Source organism: Schistocerca americana, chromosome 2, assembly GCF_021461395.2.
Source record: "Schistocerca americana isolate TAMUIC-IGC-003095 chromosome 2, iqSchAmer2.1, whole genome shotgun sequence".
NCBI classification, from domain to species: domain Eukaryota; kingdom Metazoa; phylum Arthropoda; class Insecta; order Orthoptera; family Acrididae; genus Schistocerca; species Schistocerca americana.
The window spans coordinates 644,257,234-644,273,886 of NC_060120.1; the positions used below are offsets into that span (position 1 = coordinate 644,257,234).

General features: G+C 44.0%; 1 protein-coding gene across 1 annotated transcript in view; it reads right to left on the minus strand.

Moving 5' to 3' along the window:
• Window positions 1-1,423: 1,423 nt before the first annotated feature.
• LOC124595759 overlaps window positions 1,424-16,653 on the minus strand; it is a 101,806-nt gene continuing 86,576 nt past the window's right edge. The window contains exons 9-10 of the mRNA XM_047134637.1: window positions 9,713-9,798; window positions 1,424-2,459 (exon numbers count right to left, since the gene is read on the minus strand). Of these exons, the coding sequence (XP_046990593.1) occupies window positions 1,650-2,459; window positions 9,713-9,798 (896 nt within the window). The 3' untranslated portion in view covers window positions 1,424-1,649. The remainder of the gene's footprint in view (window positions 2,460-9,712; window positions 9,799-16,653) is intronic.

The window sequence follows — 16,653 nt, forward strand, 5'->3', positions numbered from 1 at the left end:
GAGAAATTGACTATGTTTTTCTACAATTAGAAATAGGATTTTATGGTAGGATTACGAATTCAAATGCTCAGAGTAACACACCAACCCATTCCTCACTATCAACACCCTACAGCACAAATAGCAGTCACATATTCTCTTGTGACTCTTCCTTTCTTCATACATCGTGACATTTGAAATTCCCGTCCAGCATTGAGAGAGAACTGATAACCACCACTACAAGTACTGTAAGACAAATTTAAGTAATAAACGTAAATGTAGCTGACAAAGTAGTATTCTTAAGAAAATCGTTATTAAAATAAATGAAAATAGTATTCTTTCATATCTTTATGAAGGATTTTAATTGAAGTAATCGTGGGTTCACAGGTTTCTGTGACGATACTTAAGATCACCTGTTTTAAAATTCTAACTATATACAACAGATTTCTGAAAGATTCACGACTGGCAATGAACCAGTGTGTGACACATAGCCTGACAAGTTTGGAAAGGTTCCCCAAAGTACAGTGGAGCTTTCGAAATTTTTTCTCTATCATATGCAGAAGGATTCTGAAATCAGCAAGGCACATTTTTGAAAGATTCTGAAACCCATATCATGTTCTAGTTGTAATTTTACGAGAAGATTCATACTAAAAGTAATGCCTCCCGAAAATAGAGCTCTTCTCCAGTACCATTTACTTCTACAACTTTTTTTTAATAACTGTTACTTTACGATGTCGCGCGACTTTGTACCTTGGTGAGAAAGTTCCTTGAGAATCGTCCATCATGATGAGTTTAAGCACACGCACACACACACACACACACACACACACACACACACACACACATGCGTATATATATATATATACGCATGCAGTGCAGCCTGCAAGTGACGATTGCAACTGTTATGCAAAAGGCAAGTTTTATAGTTTTCTGGGCTTTTTGATACTATATATTATTGGTTTAGATTGTTGCTGAAGTGGAGCACTCATTTAAATTATGATAAAAATCAGCGGTGACCATTACAAAGATGCTGCCCGGTGTGAACTGGCTTTCTGTTTCAGGTACTCAATACTTTCTTAATTCCTTTTGCGTAGCATACCACCAGCTGCATGTCCACCTCCTTGGGTGGAGGATGGCGTCGCCAGTGTGGTGGGCCGTAAAATGCTGCCTCAGAAATCACCTCCAGTTTCTCTACAGTGGGACGATTTGCGACGAAATTCATCCAGACTGGTGTGGGCTTATAAAAAGCTGTTCCACTAAGAAAACAGCGATATCGACAAGCATGCCACCGAATCGCGTCAAATCGAGAATCTTGCACTATCTGGACGCTGCAAGATATTTTAAATTATCCACTGTTTCTCGCCAAGAGACTTTGAGATAAAATATATACGTATATTAATAGACACTCTAGGAAAAATATTTATTAATTATACTTGAACGACAAAACATACTAATCTAATACAGGAACTAGGATGACAACACAATATTTACAGGTCTCTAGTTACACTGCGGTTTCACAGATAGTCGACATTTATCACAGCTCGTTGTAAGCGACGTGTGGAGTGCGTCGCAACCAGTGACCGAGAAAACGATTGGAGTACACTGTTAGGGTTGTAGAATCGTTGAAAGAATGGCAGAATGTCCCTTCATTCAACAATGAGTCGTTAACACCTTCATGAGTCTGATTGTGCGGCTGCCTTTGCACTATGCTGGTCAGCCTTGACATTTTCATCGGGCTTCCTGGCGTCTTCCATTTCGATTTCTGTCTTCCGCTGGGTCTCACTGCCATTCCCTTGGATGTCTGACTTGGTCGGTACGCTGCCGTCTTCCTTGATATCAGCTTTCGTTGGCTCACTTCCCTCTATCTCGGGTTCTTGGTCGATTGACATAATTGTATCCTCCTCAACATTTGGTTTCGCTGGTACATCGACCTCCTCCACATCTGTTTTGGTAGGCACATCTTCATCTTTCTTAACATCTGGTTTGTTTGGCACTCCTTCGTCCCTTCCAACATCTGGTACGATTGGAAAGCTTGCAATCGTCTCTTTTTGTGGTTTAGTTATCGTGTCTCTGGACTCGTTTGCATCTTGGTTTGTTTGCTTGCCGTCGAGTTTGGTCAACACGCTGCCGTCTTCCTGGACGTCTGATTTGGGCAGCGTGCTAGTGTCTGTTTCTGTCGGCACGCTACCATCTTCATGCAAGTCCTTTTTGGTCAGAAGGTTGCCGTCTTTCTGGAAGTCTTGTTTGGTAAGCAGGTTGCCATCGTCCTGGAAGTACAGCTTGGTCGTCGGGCTGCCGTCCTCATCGACGTCAGACTTAAGGGGCACCTTCTCGGGCATCGCTTCCATCTGGTGGGGATCGGCGGATGTGGGCGTGTTCCATGGCTGCAGCTCTGAGGAGGCGCAGAAGGTGTACACTATGCCCGGCACAACCAGCATGGCTGCCGTGATTAGGAACACGATGCGCCACGCGTCCGGTGTTTGCTGTGGACAGAATACAAGGACACAAATCTTTTTGATGTTTTAACAGGATGTGCTTACACACTGAGCAACACATAAGACATAAAAAAAGCACAGTTGCTGTAGCCGCTGGGTAAAGGACCATGTGGCTAAATTAGTGTTTTCTCGAATCACTTTTCACTAGACCGAGTGGTAGTAGGCAACTGCACTATTTCAGATCATTTCCAGATCCACGTACTACTGCATCTCGATGTAGCTTCAGCTCAATAGGTGACCACAAGTCTTTTTATAAATATAAATTCGTGTTCATTCAGTAATTTTCTGATACGTGTAGGACTGTAGGTGTAGAATCAGGCGATCGACCCACTAACCCGTGCAATCCTGACCATATTCATGCAGCTTTTGCAAGTTCCATGACACGTTACTAAAGTACATACGCGTGTGCAATGCTATTTGCATTTATTAATTCTTTTAACAATGCAAGTCAAGTGACGCGGGTGAACGTATAGGCCATGGATTCGTTTCTCTCATACAAATTTATTTACCGTGCTAGTCATTGCCCAGCGCATCCCGCACCATGTGACTATAGGGCATTAGGATCTCATAATGTATAAACAACATGATTATTATGTTACATTCGTGCACTCTCTGTTGATTTGGAAGAATTCATTAGCAGTTTGATTTTCATCGATAAAACGACATAAAATGTTCCTTCTATACCAGCCTGTAAGAGTACTGTCATATCGCTGGCTTTGTTGCGGAGAATCTTTGCGGGCAGTCGCGTGTGTAGAGTCGAGCGCGGGACACGGAACTGTTATGTTGTGTTGTGGGTAGCTCTGCATGTGAGAGGCATTGTTAGTATGGAAGTTGAAGTGTTGCTACAAGTGCTATTACAGTAAAGTGATAAAATATGCAAATGATTCAGAGGAAAATGCATCAAGAATTAATTTAAAAATGAGAAGTGCTGCTGATAAAGTATATGTGTATCCTCTCGTTGCGTGTCGTACCGTACAGTATCAGTCATCCGCGCCGTGTTCGGTCTTCCGGAATGAACTGATGTGAATCAGTAGAAATTAGTTGCCACAAAAGAGTGCAATCAAGTGCCAGTGATTTGTAGCGAGCGTGAGAACGTGCGTTCGGTCATCGCGTTTCCGCATTATCAACAACCAGCCGCGCCGCGATGGTTACGCGCACGCTCGTACAAGTGAGAAGTGAAAACTGAAAAATTAATTCTATAATCAGTGTTATATCATTACTAGTGTCAAGGAGGACTGGTACCAAAAGAAATCTGTGTATGCGTGACGAGCGTAAAAACTTTCGTACGATAATTCGGCTTCCGCATCATCAAGAATCACCCGCGTCGTGTCGGTTACGAATACTCTCGTCTGGGTGATATTGTGGCCTGGTAGTCATCCATTAATTGGGATAAACACTTATGAATTAGAATGTAAACAGTGCAACCTGTACCGAGCGAGGTGGCGCAGTGGTTAGACACTGGACTTGCATTCGGGAGGACGACGGTTCAATCCCGCGTCCGGCCATCCTGATTTAGGTTTTCCGTGATTTCCCTAAATCGCTCCAGGCAAATGCCGGGATGGTGCCTCTCAAAGCGCACGGCCGACTTCCTTCCCCGTCCTTCCGTAAACCGATGAGACCGATGACCTCGCTGTCTGGTCTCCTTCCCCAAAACCACCACCACCAGTGCAACCTGTGACTTTCTTTTATCGTCTCGGAATATAGTTGTTCATACCAGACGTAGAACAGTGTTGTGTTTTGACGTTGAGTGGCTTCCCTAACCCGCTTGCATATTTCGGTAGATAATTTCAGGCAAGCCAGCAGCAGTGTGGAGCAGAACAGTACGACCGCCGTGGGATTACCAGGTACGTGGTGTGGACAGGGCGCACGGTCAAGGAACGACAACCAGTTTCAGGGTCCCCACCCCCATTAGCACTCCCGGGCGTGTTACAAGCCCACTTATAAAATGAAGTATTTCCGGGCATATCTTAACCCCCCCCCCCCGGTTTTTGAAACACCCTACACAAAAAATCTTAAATAGAAAATTATTCTAAAGAAAAGGATGAATTTCGTGAAAGGTACAAAATATCAGTGACGGTTGCGTCAAGCGCTACTACAAAACCGTCCTTGAGACAAAATTAAAAAACTATAAGGTAATGCTTCATTAGGTCCACAGTAAATTCTGGTTCTATTATAACGAGTTGCGAATGGAACAGGAAAGGAAATGACTAGTAGTGTTATAAGGTACCCTCCGCTACGCACTGTACGGTCGCTTGCGCAGTATGTACGTAGATGTAGATGTAGCACTAACTCGTTACGCAATGCACGCAGAAAACTCCACTATTTATCCCATGCTTAGGAACATTTTGACAAACTGTGCACAATCATACTCTTTTCCACAGTCTTGTTGCAATCAATAAAGTCTCAAATTTACAAAGAAAATGTGGTCTGTTGAACAACAAGTGGAAAGAAAGAAAATAAGAAAGGCGTCCAACAGTAACTATAGCTAGTTGTTGTTGTTGTGGTCTTCAGTCCTGAGACTGGTTTGATGCAGCTCTCCATGCTAAGTGTCAGGAAGTGTGCAAGCTTCTTCATCTCCCTGTACGTACTGCAGCCTACATTCTTCTGAATCTGCTCAGTGTATTCATCTCTTGGTCTCCCTCTACGATTTTTACCCTCCACGCTGACCACCAATACTAAATTGGTGATCCCTTGATGCCTGAGAACATGTTCTACCAACCGATCCCTACTTCTGGTCAAGTTGTCCCACAAACTCCTCTTCTCCCCAATTCTATTCAGTACCTCTTCATTAGTTAGTTATGTGACCTATCCATCTAATCTTCAGCATTCTTCTGTAGCACCACATGTCGAAAGCTTCTATTCTCTTCTTGTCCAAACTATTTATCGTCCATGTTTCACTTCCATACATGGCTACACTCCATACAAATACTTTCAGAAACGACTTCCTGACACTTAAATCTATACTCCATGTTAACAAATTTCTCTTCTTCAGAAACGATTTCATTGCCATTGGCCGGCCGGTGTGGCCGTGCGGTTCTAGGCGCTTCAGTCTGGAGCCGCGTGACCGCTACGGTCGCAGGTTCGAATCCTGCCTCGGGCATGGATGTGTGTGATGTCCTTAGGTTAGTTACGTTCAAATAGTTCTAAGTTCTAGGGGACTGATGACCGCAGATGTTTAGTCCCATAGTGCTCAGAGCCATTTGAACCATTTTTGAACCTTGCCATTGCCAGTCTACATTTTATATCCTCTCTACTTCGACCATCATCAGTTATTTTGCTCCCCAAATAGCAAAACTCCCTTACTACTTTAAGTGTCTCCTTTCCCAATCTAATTCCCCGATTTAATTCGACTACATTCCATTATCCTCGTTTTGCTTTTGTTGATGTTCATCTTATATCCTCCTTTCAAGACACTGTCCTTTCCGTTCAACTGCTCTTCCAAGTCCTTTGCTGTCTCTGACAGAATTGCAATGTCATCGGCGAACCTTAAAGTTTTTATTTCTTCTCCATGGCTCTTAACACCTACTCCGAACTTTTTTTTTTGTTTCCTTTATTGCTTGCTCAATATACAGATTGAATAGCATCGGGGATAGGCTACAACTCTGTCTCACTCCCTTCCCAACCACTGATTCCCTTTCATACCCCTCGACTCTTATAACTGCCATCAGGTTTCTGTACAAATTGTAAACAGCCTTTCGCTCCCTGTATTTTATCCCTGCCACCTTCAGAATTTGAAAGAGAGTATTCCAATCAACTTTGTCAAAAGCTTTCTCTAAACCTACAAATGCTAGAAATGTAGGTTTGCCTTTCCTTAATGTTTCTTCTAAGATACGTCGTATGGTCAGTATTGCCTCACGTGTTCCAACATTTCTACGGAATCCAAACTGATCTTCCCCGAGGTGGGCTTCTATCAGTTTTTCCATTCGTCTGTAAAGAATTCGCGTTAGTATTTTGCAGCCGTGACTTATTAAACTGATAGTTCGGTGATTTTCACATCTGTCAACGCCTGCTTTCTTTGGGATTGGAATTATTATATTCTTCTTGAAGTCTGAGGGTATTTCGCCTGTCTCATACATTTTGATCACCAGATGGTAGAGTTTTGTCAGGACTGGCTCTCCTAAGGCTGTCAGTAGATCTAATGGAATGTTGTTTACTCCCGGGGCCTTGTTTCGACTTAGGTCTTTCAGTGCTCTGTCAAACTCTTCACGCAGTATCACATCTCCCATTTCATCTTCATCTTCATCTACATCCTCTTCCATTTCTATAACATAGCCCTCAAGTAAAAAAATGGTTCAAATGGCTCTGAGCACTATGGGACTTATCTTCTGTGGTCATCAGTCCCCTAGAAGTTAGAACTACTTAAACCTAACTAACCTAAGGACATCACACACATCCATGTCCGAGGCAGGATTCGAACCTGCGACCGTAGCAGTCGCGCGGTTCCGGACTGAGCGCCTTAACCGCGAGACCACCGCGGCCGGCGCCCTCAAGTACATCGCCCTTGTATAGACCCTCTATATACTCCTTCCACCTTTCTGCTTTCCCTTCTTTGCTTAGAACTGGGTTCCCATCTGAGCTCTTGATATTCATACAAGTGGTCCTCTTTTCTCCAAAGGTCTCTTTAATTTTCCTGTAGGCTGTATCTATCTTACCCTTCGTGAGATAAGCCTCTACATCCTTACATTTGTCCTCTGGCCATCCCTTCTTAGCCATTTTGCATTACCTGTCGATCTCATTTTTGAGACTTTGTATTAATTTTTGCCTACTTCATTCACTGAATTTTTATATTTTCTCCTTTCATCAATTAAATTCAGTATCTCTTCTGTTATCCAAGGATTTCTAATAGCCCTTGTCTTTTTACCTACTTGATCCTCTGCTGCCTTCATTACTTCATCCCTCAAAGCTACCCATAGCTAATATTCTAGAAAATGGGAAAATGAATTTTGTTTTTACTCTATGCAGGCTGTTTTCAGAGCATTTTCGTTCTAAGTCGAGTTCAGATGTCAGCCAGCAAAATAAAAAACAAGGTTTCCATTCCCAGTAAGTCTAGTATTATTCACTGACAACTATATGTATATTTACATCGCACTCCGTAAACCCCCAACGGTATGTGATGAAAGCTACTTGTTGTACCACTAGCCAAATCCCGCCTTCCTTGTTCCCCACGCGAATGGCGCGTGGGAAAAATAATTGTTGGTAAGCCTCTTACATTAGCTCAAATTTCTTCAGTTTTCTAGTCGTGGTCGTTTCACGAGACGAACGTGGGAGGAAGTAATGTGTTGTCCGACTCTTCCCGGAGAGAGCTCACTCGAAATTTCAGCAGTGTACCTCTTCGTGATGCACAACGCCTCTCTTGTAGCGTCTGCCACTGGAGTTCGTAACGCTTTCACGCCGACCAAACGATTCCGTGGCGAAACGCGCCGTTCTTCGTTGGATATTCTGTCTCTTCTATCAGTCCTACATGGTAATGAACAGTTCTCAAGTATCGGTCGAACAAACACCCGGTAAGCCACATTTCCTTAAGAATCTTCTTATGAATCTCAGGCTGGCACTTGCTTTTCCTGTTATTAGTTTTATGCGGTCATTCCACTTGAGGTCGCTCAGGGTAGTTACTCGTGGATATTCTACAGCAGATATTGTTTCCAGCAACTTGTCCTCAATAGCGTAATTGTACAATAGTGGAATTCTTTTCCTATGTATGCGCAATATGTTACATTTATTTACGTTCAGGGCCAGCTACCAGAGCTTGCACCATTCATCAGTCCTCTGAAGGACATTCTGCATTCTGACTTCTGGCTTTGCAACTTTCTTGTAAACAGCCGCATCATCTGTGAACAGTCTTAGAGTTTTCAACGCTCTTTACTAAAACAGTTACATGCATTGTAAACATTAAAGGTCCTACAACACTTCCTTGGGGTACTCCCGAAATTACCTTGCCACTTGTCAATTTTGTTCTGTTAAGAGCTACGTGTTGAATTCTATGTGCAAGGAAGTCTTGAATCGAGTCACAAATCTCGTCCAATACTCGTTAAGTCCGTTTTTTTTTTCACTAAAGGGCAGTGCGGAACAGAGTCAAATGCCTTCCTGAAGACAAGGAACACAGCATCAACTTGAGCATCGATGTCTACATCACTATAAATCTCATGGAGTAACAGAGCGAGCAGAGTTTCGCTCCCTGTTTGGGAAACACATTTTGGTTTTTATAGAGGACATTTTCGTCCTTCAAAAAAATCATAATTCTTGAGCGTAAAACATGTTCCATAATTTTCCAACAAACATGTTAACGGTATAGGCCTATAATTACGTGCGTCCGTGCTACGATCCTTCTTGAAAACGGAAATGACCTGCGCTTTTTTCCTGTCACTAAATACCTTTCGTTGCTCCAGCGATCGCCGATAAACTGCTGCTAGAAGAGGGGCAAGTTTTTTCACTTAATCTTTGTAGAGTCTAATAGGTATCTCATCTGGTCCTGATGCCTTTCCACTACTAAGTGATTGTAGTTATTTTCCCATTTCGCGATCGGTTACCTCAAATTCTGCCGTTCGACGTTCGTACGATGATGGGAGGGAAGGACCGTATCTTCTGCTGTGAAAACATTTTGGGAGACCGAATTTAGTATTTTGGCCTTATCTCTGTTATCTTCCGTTTCGGTGCCAGTATGGTTACTGAAAATGAGTTACTCAATAGAGTATTTCGAACCGCTTACTGATTTTACGTAAGTAACAAATCTCTTAGGGTTTTTAGTCAGGTCGGGTGACAAAATTCTACTTTCAAAGTCACTGAACGCTTCTCTCATTGCTCTCGTTGTGCTCATTTTCGTTTCGTTCAGCTTTCGGTTGTCCGCTAAGTTTTGACTTTTGTTGAATCTGTCATGTAGCTCTCTTTGATACGTAGCAGTTTTTTTAATATGGCTATTAAACCACTTGGCGTGGCATCCTTAAACAGATTCCACGTTAAAACTATACGTATGTTAGCGACTAAGTGAGCCATGCGTCAAATAGGAGGGAGGCAAGGACCTCCTGTTTAAAACAAGACAGTTCGTAATAAAGTACCGTGGTATTCGGACCAACCTTTGAATTTTTGTGCGGGCGTGTTTCTGACAATTAAGAAATTTTCATGAGAAGCTGTGCATTCTGGCATAACATTTCTCACACAGGACAAAATGGCATAAGCACATATGGATTAAAAAATGAGAAAGTACCATTCTGCAAAACACGTGACTGTAAACAAATGGTGCTTACGTTCTGGTAAGTGAGCAGACCCACGATGATGGGCGATATGAAACCAGGCAGCACGGTCAGCATGTTGGTGATTCCCATGAGGATGCCTGTAACACGAAACCAAACCACTTGCAGGTCACATCAAGAAAGGTTATTCATATACAAAAGGTTTAAGTGCTTCTTCAGCGGACTGAAAAGGTGTAAAACGCTGGGTGCAGTGCAAATCGGTACGGAGCTGGCCCCGGTACTTACCTCCCCGATCTCCTACCCAGTAACTTCCATCCGTAGAAACCACAAAATATGCAGATAGTTGGTAGTAGTTACACCAAGAGAGTTCGATCTATCAGCATACTCGTAAAACTTATTATCTACCGTAAAAGGTAGCATTAATATGTAGGGGAGAGTGTTATACGTAGAGGCTAGTGTACTTAGGAACACCCAATTTTTTCTGGTTGGTACTTCAGTCTATTCTTCACATTCTACAACGTGAAGAAACGCGCGCTGGAGACCGTCATAAGCAGTGTCCGCCATTTTCTGCAGTTTTTGTTGTTGTTAGAGATGAGGTTGTGTTTTGCCCACGGGCGTCACAGTTGCCAATGGAATTACAAGTTTCTGTCAGATGCCACTAGCAGTCGCGCTTCCGGAATCCGGCGGTACCAATGGCGCACGTCCACTGAGCCACGCCTTCAGTGGCTCTGGACTGGGAGCGCCCCTTGCTGCCACAATATAGGACGACCTGCGTTAGCCAGACAGCCACCCCCCCCCCCCCCCCCCGGCTGGGACACTCTCTTTCGTGCTTTAGTACAGGAAGCCTCAACCTTGTTGACACTGAGAGCTGGACTCTACTTCTTGTTGCATTATTTGTAATGAGTTGTCATTCGCTTGGAGAAACAAAGTTAAGTATATTTTCTGTTTACTGTGTTAACTTGTTCGCTAATCATTTCTGCTCCTGTCCAGATTTCCTATGACAACTGCCGCTCTACTATGTAGATCACCTCTCCCTGCCGTTGTGTACAAAGACGTACACAACATATCCAGCATTTGTAAGTATTTCACATTGTACACGTTTAAGAGCTGGTGTGCTGAACTTAAGGATGAAATTAACTTTTACATCATCTGTCTCTGCCATAAAATACAGAGAAAGAGAGGGAAAAGGTTCAGAGAAGAGCATTAGAATGTGTCACAGTGTTGTTTAGTTCCATAAATACAATGTATACAGAAAAGGGCAGCACGAATGATCACAGGTTTGTTTGATTAGTGGGAGAATGTCACAGAGATGTTGAAGACATAGAACTGACAAACTCTGTGAAGACAGACGAACAGCCGGCCGAGTGGCCATGCGGTTAAAGGCGCTACAGTCTGGAACCGCAAGACCGCTACGTCGCAGGTTCGAATCCTGCCTCGGGCATGGTTGTTTGTGATGTCCTTAGGTTAGTTAGGTTTAACTAGTTCTAAGTTCTAGGGGACTAATGACCACAGCAGTTGAGTCCCATAGTGCTCAGAGCCATTTGAACCATTTTGAACAGACGAACAACATTCCGAGAAGGCTACTTACAAAGTTTCAAGAACCGGCTGTAAATGATGGGTCTATGAAAATACTACATCTCCACGACCCCCCCCCCCCCCCAAATATCGCTCCCACATGGTTTGCAAGGACTAGATTAGATTAATTATAGCACGCACAGAGGCATTAGAAAATCATTTTTCCTACGATCCATATGTTTATGGATCAGGAGAAAATCTTAATAACTGGTACAGAACTACTGCCATCCACTTTACAGTGGTGTGTCGGGGGTAGATGTAGTTGTAGAAATGTTCAACAACTTGTAGTGTGCGATGCCACAAGAAAGGTGTAATGTATCATGAAAAGGCATGATGTTATAATGTCCAGAAGGACGATACGACTGCGGTCTACTATTACAAGGGACAAGAGAAAATTTCTCGCTCTGGCACAGCAGTAACGTTGATATTACAGAATTTTTATTCCTGATGTTGCGCCCCACTCGTGAGGGGCTCCAAGAAAAGTTTTGTACAAATCTTGATAAAAGAGGAGGAGGGGGAGATTAGTGTTTAACGTCCCGTCGACAACGAGGTCATTAGAGACGGAGCGCAAGCTCGGGTAAGGGAAGGATGAGGAAGGAAATCGGCCGTGCCCTTTCAAAGGAGCCATCCCGGCATTTGCCTGAAGCGATTTAGGGAAATCACGGAAAACCTAAATCAGGATGGCCGGAGACGGGATTGAACCGTCGTCCTCCCGAATGCGAGTCCAGTGTGCTAACCACTGCGCCACCTCGCTCGGTTGATAAAAGAGGATATAAACCACATTGTAAGACGTCGTGGTCTCCTGACCCTCATTGCTTACATATTCCGCCCTCACAATCATATTCTGCACGTCAAGACGCTTCATCGAACCCAAACTCGATAAGATAAAGTCAATGTTGTAGGAATTCATGTAAACGATATGCAATTAACAAGTAAGCACACCGTGGTTGAAATACTCGAGGTTGGCATACACACATACATTCCAGACACGACGGTCACAGAAGCTTTTAGTTCGGGAGAGAAACCACACAACGGGATGCAGGTCCCTTCAGAGGACGACCCAGCCTATGTCGGCCAGTGACCGCCCGTGTAGCGGACAGCGTTGGCCCGAGTGAAAGGGGGGAACAACCCCGTGTTCGACTTAAAAGCGAATTCCACTACATTGTGTGGGAACGGCCAGCCTACGCATTCTTTACACATGGCATGCAGTTTCAGAGATTTTCACAGGGAGACAGCAAACGCCAAACGTCAATGCTACAGGTTTCCAGATTGGTCACCTTAAACGAAACGTCATTCTCCCGTTTTAGAAGAGCAATGCTGATTGGCAGACGATATTTCTGACACCTTGAGCTGAAGGAATAATGGAAGAGACCAAAAGATATTCCCCTTCACGTCTGGCGTGGAGAGGCACCATTCCGTTGTCGCTCTTGGAGCGAGGAACAAGTCTCTCCTCAGTACTTCACTGGGAGAGCACCTCTGTCGAGAGCAAATCGAAGTGCTACTCTATATTGAGTCCTTGCAATTAAGCGTTGTTCACTGTTTTGGCCGACACACTTCTTGTGCGGTGTGAATGGACAGAGTTATAGTTAAACGCCTGCGAGCGAATTTTGAGTGGCATCGCAGTGGAATGGTTATCTGACCGATGTACCACTCCAATAGTTAGACTAGTGGCGAATAGGAATCCTTGACTTCATCAAGGCATAGGCAGAGTTTGATTGGCGAAGGTCAATCCAGATAGAATGAGAGTTGTCTTTATTTGTCAGCAGCGAGCGGCGCAGACAGCAGTCATCGCAGCTTACAGTATTGTGCGCTACAGCTATTGCAAGCCCCATATTTCCTCCACAATAGTACACTTCATGCATTTCACATGTGACAGCCTTGACCGTACCTAGCAACATTCTAAGGGATAATTATTCAAGTTGAGTAGGCGCGCCTCTCAGCCATTCTGCCAAGTCAACAACCATTTTAAGCTTTGTATAGAAATTTCATTAGCGAATCCTATCCTTGAGAGGTAACTTCACATTCCGAAAAGAATCAGGATATAACTTGTTCAATTCATAAATAAAAGTGCCATTGTGATTTCTCAGAATTTTTGCAAAATAAATAATAACTTTCGTTAGTTTCATGTCTTTTTTACACTAACTAGCACTACCCCAGTACCCAAGTATCCCACTGGTTACGTAAGAAATTTTGTGAATTTTTGTGTCATTTCCTTACAGTGGACGTCTCCAGAAGATATTTATTGCGGAAAGTTTTTCAGGCATTTCTCTTTAGAACGTTAGGAGCGTCTGTCTGACTTCTGTAGTAGTGTGGGGGTGGAAATTGCATCTTGCAGGAGCCACAGGGTAAAGGGTACATCTCAGATTAATCTGTTGTGCAGAATAACAGAATAACAGATCAGCCCCACACCTCAGAACATTTGTAAATGAGAAACCTTCATCGTTAAGAAATGAAGGTACATTACAATAGGTGCTGGAAGTGACCTCCCCCCATCTGTATACACAGTTAAACAAGGCGCTGCATGTTCAAGAATGCTGCTGCCAGAGCCTCTGATTTCACGGCGGCTGTTCTCACGTAACTCGTCTATGTGGCAACGTCTATGAAGTATGACAACAGTGAAGTTCCACTAACCGTGTGTGGGTCTCGTGTTTCAGTGTAGCGTGGTATACTGTCCGTGATTTTCTGTGCGACTTGCCGGCCGCGGTGGTCTAGCGGTTCTAGGCGCTCAGTCCGGAACCGCGCGACTGCTACGGTCGCAGGTTCGAATCCTGCCTCGGGCATGGATGTGTGTGATGTCCTTAGGTTAGTTAGGTTTAAGTAGTTCTAAGTTCTAGGGGACTGATGACCACAGATGTTAAGTCCCATAGTGCTCAGAGCCATTTGAACCTTTTTTTTTTTTTCTGTGCGACTTGCTTCTTCCAGTGTTGTTTGATTCTGACGATGTGGAAGAGTGCGTGTTTCTTATGAATCGCCACTGGTTAAGTGGTTCCTTTAAGACATGTGAGCGACTGCTTTAGGAACCTTTCGGTGGTCGAAGTAAACCATTTCACCCTTTCATGATAAAAATTGTCTGCCACTATCAAAAAAATTTTAAGCTGATCGATTTTGAAAATTGGTGAAAGGGGCCTCATATCTCCGACGCACGTAGCTAGATACATGCTTTCATATGAACCTAGGAACTTGAGAGTTTATTTTTTTTATTGTAGAATGATTTTATCAAATTATCAACTATGGAAACAAGTATAAAAAGTCAGTAACAACACATATTTACTCTCCTGTCAATGAAAACGTGAAATATAGCACACAAGTTTTCAACATAACATTTGAAGATGACTTGGACGTGCGACACAAAAATATTTTCTGTATTCTATGAAGTATTCTGGTGCATATACGTCCCACTACATACAAATGATGTACAAACCAGCAAAATCACCAAGTTGTCTAGTAATGTATCAAATGTTTCAAATGGCTCTAAGCACTATGGGACTTAACAGTCCCCTAGACTTTAAGAACGACTTAAACCTAACTAACCTAAGGATATCACACACACCTATGCCCGAGGCAGGATTCGAACCTGCGACCGTAGCAGCGCGGTTCCGGACTGAAGCGCCTGGAATCGCTCGGCCATCGCTCGGCCATCGCTCGGCCACATCGGCTAGCTAGTAATATATCAAGGAAACACAATAAGTTACGTCAGTCATTCTTGGAATGGAGAAGAAGCCGATTCGATCTGACTTTCGTGAAACAAACGCAATGTGCCACCTGTAAACACATGCTGTTCCATGTGATCGCTCACAGCCTTCTATACAGACATTTCAGTACAGAATTTTGAATGAAGACATTGAAATATGTTGATACTACACATCAGGTCAAAAATGTTAAATTCCAATTTGTTTGTCTCGGAGGGGGACCTGCAACGCTACCACACTCGATTCTCTACCCCACCCCATCCGTGGGTGGCGGGGCGGGGGCAACTTAGAAATATTCAGTCAGAACTCCGGCTTTTTATTTCAGGTGACGATTCTACGGTAAAATGGACATACGCATTTACTTCGTTCCGGCACAATGGCGCTGTAGTCGGAGGAATAGAAATGAGTACACAATCTTAATTTACGACGTGCTACTCGGTGGCCCCTGAATATCCAGTGGCACGTGGGACCCCAGCTCCATTCTGCGAGGGTACGACAGAGCAGTATTTCATAACTTCTAATTGCAAACCCCATTCGCAACGTTGTATTCCTCCAACGTATCTAACAGGGGACTACTCGACGCGCCACTGGGGCCGTGTAGCGGACTACGCCGTACCATATCTGGCAGAACATTGCGACCGGAGCTCATGCATCGTGCAGATGTTGAACACACAGCGGCTCTAAGCATTCCAATACCTGCACAGTGTTTATTGCCTGGACACCTATCTATCATGTGGAGAACAGACGTGCAAGTGAACGATGAATGTTGCAACGACAGAAGAAAAAACTGAAATGATCCTGATTTACGGAGAATGTAGGAGAAATGTTGAGGCTGGTGTTGCCTTGTATGCGGAGCGTTTTCCAGAGAAAGCTCGCTCTCGTTCGTTCTTTCACTAGATTGTGAGTGCCTTCATGTCTGATGGCAGCGCACAGACCGGCAAAAAGGAAACGAAGCGAACGTGTTAAAGGAGTAGCTAATGAAACAGCTGTACTAGTAGCAGTATCCCACAACCCACAGCCGGCCAGTGTGGCCGAGCGGTTCTAGGCGCTTCAATCTGGAACCGCGCGACTGTTACGGTCGCAGTTTCGAATCCTGCCTCGGGCATGGATGTGTGTGATGTCCTTAGGTTAGTTAGGTTTAAGGAGTTCTAAGTTCTAGGGGACTGATGACCTCAGATGTTAAGTCCCATAGTGCTTAGAGCCATTTGAACCATTCTGAACCACAACCCACGGATAAGCGCCAGGCAATTACACCGTGATTGTGATATGCTCGTAGGTAGCACTGTCACAGAACTGCATCGTCGTAAGTATCATCCATCCATATCACGTGCGACTGCATCAAAAACTTCATGGCGGTGATTTCCATAATCGGGTAGGTTTTATGTGTGGGCACGTCAACAAATGCAAACGATCCCCACGTTCTGTACTGGGATAATATTTTCCGATGTGTCGACATTCACAAGCCGGCGGGTGTGGCCGTGCGGTTCTAGGCGCTGCAGTCTGGAACCGCGTGACCGCTACGGTCGCAGGTTCGAATCCTGCCTCGGGCATGGATGTGTGTGATGTCCTTAGGTTAGTTAGGTTTAAGTAGTTCTAAGTTCTAGGGGACTGATGACAACAGATGTTAAGTCCCATGGTGCTCAGAGCCATTTGAACCATTTGACATTCACAAGCCATGGTAGCGTTAACCGGCATAACATGTCATACTGGTGTGTATACAGTCCCCACTGG